This window comes from Triticum urartu, chromosome 7, assembly GCF_003073215.2.
Source record: "Triticum urartu cultivar G1812 chromosome 7, Tu2.1, whole genome shotgun sequence".
Lineage (NCBI taxonomy): Eukaryota > Viridiplantae > Streptophyta > Magnoliopsida > Poales > Poaceae > Triticum > Triticum urartu.
The window spans coordinates 644,421,349-644,431,075 of NC_053028.1; the positions used below are offsets into that span (position 1 = coordinate 644,421,349).

The 9,727-nt window shown below is 48.1% G+C and overlaps 2 protein-coding genes across 2 annotated transcripts; both read right to left on the minus strand.

Moving 5' to 3' along the window:
- Positions 1–309: 309 nt before the first annotated feature.
- On the minus strand, positions 310–1,977 carry LOC125524707 (xyloglucan endotransglucosylase/hydrolase protein 24-like). Its single transcript, XM_048689742.1, has 3 exons — positions 1,411–1,977; positions 1,129–1,328; positions 310–930 (listed from the first exon to the last, which is right to left on the minus strand). Exons 1-3 carry the CDS (start codon positions 1,693–1,695, stop codon positions 558–560), a joined length of 858 nt encoding a protein of 285 aa, XP_048545699.1. The 5' UTR covers positions 1,696–1,977; the 3' UTR covers positions 310–557.
- Positions 1,978–3,821: 1,844 nt separating this feature from the next.
- LOC125524706 (disease resistance protein Pik-2-like) lies at positions 3,822–9,727 on the minus strand. Its single transcript, XM_048689740.1, has 4 exons — positions 9,428–9,727; positions 8,217–9,337; positions 6,655–7,275; positions 3,822–6,120 (listed from the first exon to the last, which is right to left on the minus strand). The coding sequence occupies exons 2-4, from the start codon at positions 9,300–9,302 to the stop codon at positions 4,312–4,314; spliced, it is 3,516 nt and encodes a 1,171-aa protein (XP_048545697.1). The 5' UTR covers positions 9,303–9,337; positions 9,428–9,727; the 3' UTR covers positions 3,822–4,311.

The following is a 9,727-nucleotide window of genomic DNA, read 5'->3' on the forward strand; positions in this document are numbered from 1 at the left end:
ATGAGCTCGTCTGTACCCCACAGGCCCACACCCACACAGGCCGATTTATCTCCTAAGAGTCGGTTTGAAAATTTTCATAAAGGTAGCCACAGATAGGCTCGACGCGGCGGCTGACCACGTGGTCCGCCTGTCTCAAACTACATTCATGCAAGGAAGAAACATCGAGCAGTTATCCTACATGAGATGCGCCGGAAAAAAACATGAGTGGGTGATCTTTTAAGATTGACCGTGCTCTTTGCTGGTGTGTAATCCACCGTGTGTGTGTTGCTGTTGGATGTGTACATCCTAGTCATGCAGAGGCCAGGTGTGTGCTCGTTGTGCCTATCCTCTTGATGTGACCTTATGAGTCAATAGAAAGCGCCCTTTATCGGAAAAAAAAACACTAAGAAAAGGGCTGAAGTTGTTTTTACCACTGTTGAGCTTGCCAGTTATCTATGAAGGTACACCAGCAATCATGGTACTTACGCAAGTAAACTGAATACAATGTTCATGTTCCGAAAAAATGGACTAAATAATCCAATGCACCTTTCCTTCTGTATCTGCTAGTTGAATCACTTCTACTGTGACTCACAATCCTTGGGGGACCCAATCCTCCTCTTTGAGTCATCGCAGTAATCATAGACCTTGGAGTTGGCAGCCACCTCCTTCAGTTGCTGTTGCTGCGTCTGGTCCAGTTCCGGGCCAGACGAACCAGGGGAGCTCTGGCCGCAGGCCTTGGAGCTTGGAGAGCAGGTGGAGGCCTTGTAGTTCCGGAAGAATGCTGTGAACGGCGCTAGTGACCAGTCGGTCTTGACCCGCCCACCCTGTGTGGCCCAGTCATCCGCGTTCCAGATGGTGCTGAACACCCTCATTGGTTGATAGTTTGGATAGGGGGCACCATACATCATCTGGTTCTTGATCTGCCGGAGCAGCTTGTTATCGACAAGGATTCTGCAACCCAGCAACATCCATATGAGCTAGGCTTAGTGCATGCAAATACCTTTTCGGTCTAAAATTTATTGAACATGTCCGACTAAACTGAGCATTCATGCTTCATTTGGAACCAGATGCTATTTAGATAGGAGGGGTTAGCTTAGCTAAGCAGGTATTAGGTTGAACAAGAATCGAGTAGATAGGAGTGGGGCTCACCGGATGTATTGTTGGGTCCAAATGATGCTGTAGGTGTGGAAGTCCTGGGAGGGATCAAACCAAAGCCGGTACCCCTTCTCTCTGCTGCCTACACCTCTGGCATACACGTTGGTGTGCAGGGTGTAGGGGTTGCCGGTGCTGTTCCCCAAGAATTCAAGGTCGATCTCATCATGGTATTGCCATGGTCCCTCTGACATCATCTGTTCCCAGATTGCAATGCAAGATGGTTAGTCTTAGTATTGACAAGTTGACATGAACAACGTTAATCAGTCCATCACTTACATAAAATGTTGTCACTGTGCCGGCTGAGTTCCCGGGCACGAGCTTGATGTCCATGTCAATCCTCCCGAAGAGGTACTTGATTTTTGAGCTGAATCCGGAGGTCGTGCTGCGGTCGAGACTCATCGCGACAGTCTGTCTGCCGGCGCCGTCGCGGAGAACGTTGCACTTGCCCCACAGGAGATTGACCTCCTCGGTAATGTCGGCGGCCGTGACCTGGGGGGTGGCCAGGGCGATGAGGTAGAACGCCGCTAGGGAGGCTAGGAGGTAAGCCCTAGCCTGGCCCATGGCTTTGGTGGTGTTAAGAGAGTGAGCACTGGGACTGGGCGCAGTGTGATTGTGCTGCTCGTTAATGGTATGGGCGGGCTTATATGTAGAAAGAGGTGCAGGGGAGATTAGGGCTTATGTGGAAAGAGGTGCAAGGGAGATTAGTTGGTCCAACTCTAAACAGCATGAACTTTAATAGTAATTATTCTTGGAAGATGTAAGAAACTGGAGACAATCGTGAAGCGGGCGGGCATAAAAAATCTTGATGGAAGTGGGCTTCAATTAAAGCTTGAGCAGTGATCGAGTTGAGTGGACTAATGGTTCATTTAAAGCTTGAGCAGTGACTGAGCTGAGTTGACTAATGGTTCTAGGGCTTTATCATGGCAACAATCTGTGAGCAGCGGGACCTACCGTACTGTGGCTTCTGGCAGACTAGGTTGGTTCTCCAGCAAGTGGAAGATATATGAATATATGATACTATGATGGATGGGTTTTAGTTTCATTCCATGTTGTGCCACAGTTTTACTTTTATGTATCGGATCACTAAATCCACTGAATAATTCAATATGTACACTCAGTCGTAAAGCATCTTGCTTTCCCAAGCCCTTAAGATTTGTACGTCTCAGATCTAGGGCAGTGATTATCTTTGCCTCCATCACTCAGTCACAGATTCACAGTTCAGAATCATCTGTTGCAGTTCCAAGCCGTGCACTATCTTTCAGATATGTGCAGTTTTTTCAATTCAGACTTTCGATGTATACTGCTTGTTCGGTGGATCCTCTGAAAGATGTCGCATTCGTGAGATTGTGTAACAGTTTGGTTTGTTATAGATGAATCTTTGGAAAGACTATGAAAAAAACTTGTCAACTAGGTTAGTATCTACTAGGTTGGGAGATCTAATGGTTGATCTATTAACTAATGCAACTATGAAAATGATGATGTTCCTCCATAGGCATCAAACTGGAAGTCAGAAGGCGAAGTTTGTCAGCTGCACATAACGAGGTGCTGCACAAAAAACTAAAAATACTGGAAAATAGTTACATGAAAATTTCTGTTTTAACTGCTGTGCATGTGTGCGCACTTGCCCCCATAAACCCTTGGGAGACTCATTTCTACACTCTTGAGTAGCTGAAATCTGGTTGGCCAGATTTGCTATGCATGCTCACAGGAAGTCATACCGGTGCTTGTTTGATCTGGAATCTGAAGTTTTCCATACTGTCAGAATTATATTACCGGAGCATTGCATGTTAGGAAGCATTTACACTTGACCTGTCTTTGAGTTGTTTTTGCATTACACAAACGAATATAAGTCTCATGAAGTTAGTTTTGTTATATGTAGTTCTCTTATCATGTACTGTCTCAGCATGATTTCTCATAAAATCGTTACATTTTTGCGATCCAGGGTGGTGGTGAAGCAAGAGAGACAGACCTGGTGGTAGGCAACAACCAATTTGTTGATGAGTGATTATACCAATCCAGCCATCTTTTCGTTGCATTTACTGTCAGAATATGCATACATCTCCGCGGTTATTTCACAGATAAAGCAATTCATCATGATCTGTACAGTTCGTGGCACATACAGCATGATCTGCACAGGCATTTGGTTGAGTTGGTGACAGTCTGGCAGATACACATGATCTGCACAGGCATTTGGTTGACCCTGCAATCTAGCCATTTCTTACTGTTGTTTGTGCTGAAAGGATCGTGAAGCGCCCGTGCCTGTGGTGCTGGTCACATGGGCTGCAATTTATCGAGGTCCGTACATCTATGATGCTCGGATTAATGGCCGCCATTTTTCTATGCGCAACCAGATGAGCATACCTAGGGTCCAGAGATCGCATCGATTCTGTGCTGCTGATCGAGATTTCAATCGGCACTAATTTTTAAAGGCTCTGTCTGGCTTTGTGTATCCTATGTAGGCGAGTGGTGTCTGAGGTCATTGTGTCCATGGAATAATCTTGAATCGGAATTTCGTTTGGATGGAGCAGTGTGCAATGCACGCGCATTTGTGCCAGAGGAAGATGGAAATAGAAAAGTTTCTTTTTAAATTTTAATGCACCATCTGGGACCCAGGAATTTTCTGGGAAAGTTTCCCTTTTTTTTCCCAAGACACTGGTTTATGTGAAACTCTGCATTTCAAACTTGAGTTTGTTCGATTTGGATACGGTGCTCTCTGAAATTTCAGGCTATGGTTTGGATGCTACAGATGATAAATGTTTTTGGACAATGGTATCTACAAATGCTAAAGCTAAACCAGGAGCCAAGGCTGGCTGATGGGTCATGTGGCGGACTCCAGGCTCATCTTATTCTGAGCAGCGGTAACATGGTTTTTCTATATCAAAATGTGTTTGCATCTGAAAGAGCGGCGGCGATGTTCATGGCAGGTGCTGGATGGCGGATTCCTTGGCCCTGGATCAGATCCGGCCTGGGGCGGGGGGCAGGACCTGCAGCGGCGGCCTTCCTGGAAGAGGCGGCACCAGGCCCTGCGAGGCGACGGCGGTGGGATGGCGGCGGCCTTGGCCCTGGCCCTGACGAGGCCTCCCTGCCAACAGATTGCAGCGACTGGATCGAGCTCGCCGCAGGTGAAAACAAGTGAAATAAAAAACAAGTGAAATAAAGAGCGGCGATGTCGACCCTTCATGACGAACTTGGTAGTCCCTCCAGCTTCACTGTAGGCGCCTTGGGATGGTTGGCAAGCTGGGTCTCCAAGTTGCTCTTGATCGCCTCATCATTGGTACCCTGGAGCAAGACTTCTTTGAGCTCGGACAGAAAGTTCAGGCCCGTGAGATGGTACGACGCGCTGGAGCAGTCGATCTTCAGCAGCTCGACGCTCTTCATCGACCTCGATCCGAAGGTCACGTGTAGCTCGCTGGCGCCGGAGGCGATCTCGAGGATCTTCACCTTCTTGAAGGTGACCAGCTCCTCCCCATACATCTTGGCGTGAAAATGGAGCTTGCCATCCTGAAGCTGTCCGACTCGGAGACGCAGGATGCATAGCTCCGGTAGATTGTTGCCCAGGAACTCGACGTCATCTTCCTTTAAGGCGTCCATCTCCAGGTCCAGCTTCATGAGCTTGCTGAGGTTCTCTGATGGCGGCAGCTTGTCTTGAAGCCCGTGGAGTGTGAGGCTCCGCAGGTTCTCCCAAGGCAGGGTGATTTCGTCCAGGCAGCCTTGGCTGTCCTTGCCCAGCCGCACCAGCAAGGATTCCAGATGCACAAGGCCTGAGGTTGCAGAGAAGAAGTCCTTGCTGTTATGCCTGGTGATGCCAGACACTCCGAGCTTGCGCAGCTGGGTGAGTTTCCTGAGCTCTTCCACGACGGCCTTCCCTCCTGAAGCACCGACGTCGACGACGCCGAGCGTGTGCAGCGCCGTCAGTTTTCCGATCCCTTTGGGCACCTTGATACCAAACAGGCCGCGGCGTCTGTGGAACTTTGGCAACCTGCTGGATGAGGCAGGCGGTGCTGATGCTCGGACGGTGGTGCCGGCGCGGATATACTGCAGCTTCTGTAACCTTGTGATGCTCGCTGGCAGTTTGCGTATGGAGGTGTGCCTCACATCCAGAGTCTGGAGCTGCCTGAGATCGCCGAGTGAGCTTGGCAGATGGAAGATCTCACCGCATCCTCGTACAGAGAGAAACTTCAGGCGACGCAGACGCTTCACCATCTTGTCAAGATCTTCATCCTTTACACCCAGTGCGTCCTCCAGATCAAGCACCCGAAGTAGCCTCATACTCTTAGAGATGAAGAATGATTCCCACTTTCCAAACACTGTCAGCGACCGTAGCCGTGAGAAGTCGATGCTCTCAAACACAATCTTGTCTCTGTCCCAGTCTCTCAATATGATGAGGTGTCTCCCTGTGCGGTGGGTGGTTAGGACGCAATTGGGCCCGAGTTCAAACACAAGGTTCTCTTCCATTCTGCGCGAGACAATGTACTCACGGATGAAGCCATTGACCTGGCACGAGACCATACTTGTGTCATTGTATGCAGTGGTGACCAACTGTGGTATCTGCTGAATTATGCTCAGCTCGAGGAGCTTGGAGAAGAAGCTCTCCCCTTTGTCAACAGCAGATTCTTCATCACTGTCTCTACAGTAACCTTCTGCAATCCACCTCCTTACTAGTCGCCTTTGCCGAATGACGTGGTGCCGAGGAAAAATTGACAGGTAGAAGATGCATGGCTTGAGTGAATCTGGGCAAGTACGGAAGTACGAGTGCATCCAATCAAACAGGCCCTTGAGACACTCATAATCTGGATTGGTCTCTAGATGCTGCATAAATTTTTGATTCAGTGAGCGCACAGTATCCATCAATGTTACCGTCTGTGTGGCCAATAAGGCAGCTATAGAAACTATCACTTTGGGAAGACCTCCACACTTCAGAATAAGCTCTTCTAGCTCCACATCTTCGTGATCCTTTAAAGGGGATGAAGGATTCTTCCTGTGTACCTATTGTTCAAACAATTTTAACATTAGTCAACATCAGTTAATTAGGATATACAAAATGTGCAGAGCCTCCAGGATGTCGTTCTGGATATACAAAATGCACTCATTTGTAATATTTTTATTTTTCTGCAAGTGACATGAGGACGCATTATATCAAAATTGAACATCAACTACGGTTTTGAATTATTTTTTCCCACGTATATATTTAAAATGTTTAGAGCCTCCAGGCTGTCATTCTGGATATGCAAATGCACTCATTTAATAACTGTTAGTTGTGTGCATCCAATGTACATAGGCATATATACTCCCTCCGTTCTCAAATATATGATGTTTTGGTAGTTCAAATTGAACTACCAAAATGTCATGTATTTAGGAACAGAGGGAGTAGTTTTGATTCTGTGAGTGAAGGAGGACAAAGCAAACCCATGCATGAAGTGGTATGTTTGTGACAGCATACGTCCAAGGAGCTAGCTAAATATTGTAGCTCTCTCAAAAAACAAAGAAAATCTACATAATATAGCTTGTAAGAAAACACACCTCTGTCCTGAAGAGATCCATGGCCGCTACAGCTTCTAGACCTTTGACATTAAAGACTTGCCCTTCGTTATTTGTGCAATATGTGGCAACGCCGGCTTCAGTTGTAATAACAATGATAACACTTGAAGAAGGTCTAGATACCAATGCAGACTGTATTAAGTCCCATTCTTCTTTGGACTGGAGATCATCAATAACGACGAGACACTGATTTTCGCTCAGTAGCTCACGGCACTCTTTAATGGGGTCTTTTTCTGAATGATGATCCAAAAGTAAGCTCCGAGAAAAATCCCTTAAATTGAATGGATGTGACACATCCACCCAACTGTACTTGTTAAATTGGTTGCTGTGAAGCATTCTGTCATAGTACAAGTTTCGAACAAGAGCTGATTTCCCAATGCCAGCTATCCCCCAAACAGATATAACTGGAGAATTGCTGAAGCGGGCCCTGGCTGTATAGCTGCGAAGCTCAGTCATTTCTAACTCACGTCCAACAAGGGGATAATTTTTCATATAGTCCTCGATCCCTTTAATATTGGAGGAGGGAATCTTTTCCAAGGACGAATTCGGGCTCACTTCACACACCATTGGTTTCTCTTCTTTGGGTCCATAGTCTTGAGAACCCTGGATGCGGGGAGAGATGTTAACACACAAGGACTGAGGCAAAAGGTACATACAGAACTTTAAATATATTTCCTTGGCTAGCTATGTATTTCTCGAAAAATAAGCTACATCCATGGTGAAGGTGGCCATACTTTTCGACACATGGGACCTGGGGGTTAGAAAAGGAGTCTTGCTAGAATTAAACGGTGTCTAACTCGGTTAAACATGTGAATTAAGGTTTTGTTAAATCATGCATTTGAACATAATTGTTAGTGAAACTGCAGTTCTTAGTGGACATTGATGTATATTTTTAATAAGAATATCTTTCTTACATCCAGTGGCAGGTCCAGGTTTCGTGTTCACAGTATAAGTTCCCTTCAAAATTTAAAATTTTCACACCATGTGAAACATGACAATTCTTCAGAAATTATATCAACCAATTGGGATGTTGTCTGGCTCATCATTGGAACTACCAACTGCACCAACTAATAAACACTTCTTGGTTCAAATCTTGAGTACTACTAATAGAGTTGATGGTATGAGGATAAATCACTGTTTGCTTGCATGTGGTGTGGTTAATATTACAGCAAAGTAATACAGTTGTAGGTCAGTAGGTGTTCCATCCAATACTTGCCAAAAAGTCATCCATTGTGAACCGTCATATGAAAAGAACTCATTGTTGATGCGTTAACACTACTCTGGTGATCAAGGATTAAGCGATTCATTAAGCAGTGGAGCTTCTAAAGTTTAATTAGCTAATGTTATACTACTAAGTACTAACTAGATCTGCCAGATGACAATATTTCGACATTTATTTGCATATTTCGAAAAGACATGTATAAAAATGATCGAATGGTATTGTGATCATGTCCAGATTAAACTGCCAAGTAAAATGAAAAAAAATAGAAGTTAGAAAATATTTCGCAAACATAACTTATGTTGTTTCATGCCTGATTAATTACCTCCTTGAAGAATGCACAAACCGAGTGCTCAGGTGAGTACTGCTTGAGCTCCAGTGGTTGGTAAGCATGCCCAATGCACAAGCTTGCAACCTCGAACTGCTGCGTCGACACGATGATCCAGCTGCCATTCTTCATGTCGGGCAGGAACGTCCTCACAGCATCCCAATCTACCATGTCAGTTAGGTTCTCCAGCACAACGAGGTAAGTCTTGGTGTTGACTTCCTGCACAAACTCACGTCTGAGCACACCCACATCTTCCTGCATGGCCTCCATTTTTGTGAGGACATGTACTCCCACATCTGCTCCTTCCTTGTCGACGCAAGCATCTGCGGCGTAGACCTGTGCCATGAATCGCCGCATGAACTCATGGGGATTGAAAGGATGCATGAGCTTTACCCAGACGCGGCAGGCGAAGCTCCGGCAGATCTCCGGATCATTGTACGCCTTCCTGATGATCGAGGTTGTCCCAAGATCACCGCATGTTCCCCACACCGAGATCACCTGAAGGTCTCTGTCCTTGTTGGTGATCAACTGGGCGAGATCACCCAGGAATTGCTGCCTTTTCGCCGAATCCCGAGCCTCGACGAGCATGTCGGCCGCCACCGTGCCGGCGCCCCGGCCGGAAGCCTGCTGCTGCTGCAGCATGACGAGGTTGGAGACAGGCTCGCCGATGCAGCTGTAGCGCGAGTAGCAGGCGCTCAGCTCCTCGGCCCTGCCCTTGATGACCTCTATCTCCGCCACCGCCTGGTCCAGCGGCAGCGGGCCGACCACGCACGCCGGGAGCAGGCGGCGCCAGAAGACCGGCTTGCCGTCCAGGTGGACGACGAACTCGACGCAGTCCTCCAGGTCGTAGGCCAGCTCGCGGACGTGCCTCACCCAGGTCCTCACCAGGTTGTTCATGGCGGCGGCCCTCCCGCCGTTGGCGACGTTCAGGAAGGACTGCATCATCTCGAACTCGAGGGTGATGGTCACCAGGTCCCGCTGCGCCTTGTGCCGGAGCTTGTTGTCCTCGTCGATGGCCGACTGCACCTTGGTCAGCGCCTCCGCCACCACCGTCTTGGACAGCCCCACCGCCAGGTCCGCCATGGCTGGCTGGCGCCTCCCCGGCCGGTTCTCTCGATCTGTGAGATGAGCGGGTCACGGCTTAAAATCGGCATTTTTGCAAATCAAATCAACGAGGCGCCATTTATGGGACTGTGTTCTGTGTGTACCTGGCTTAGAGCTCCCGAGCAATGGCGATGCGCGCGCCGTCCGAATCCCTCTGTTGTGCGTAGGGAAATGGTGGATTCGAGACTGGTCGGTCTCCCTCTCTCGGCTGACCCCAGATCTGGCGGCGGCCAGCCGTCTCTACGGCGCCGGACGGCGGGCGGCGAAGGAGAGATGCTCCTCGCCGGCGGTAGCTGCGTTGGATTTGCGGTGGACGAGATGGCCGAGGAGGGGGAAGACCGGAAGAGAGACCAGTGACTCAGTGAGTCAGTCGCCGCTCTTTCGTGGCAGCTACATATGGACGC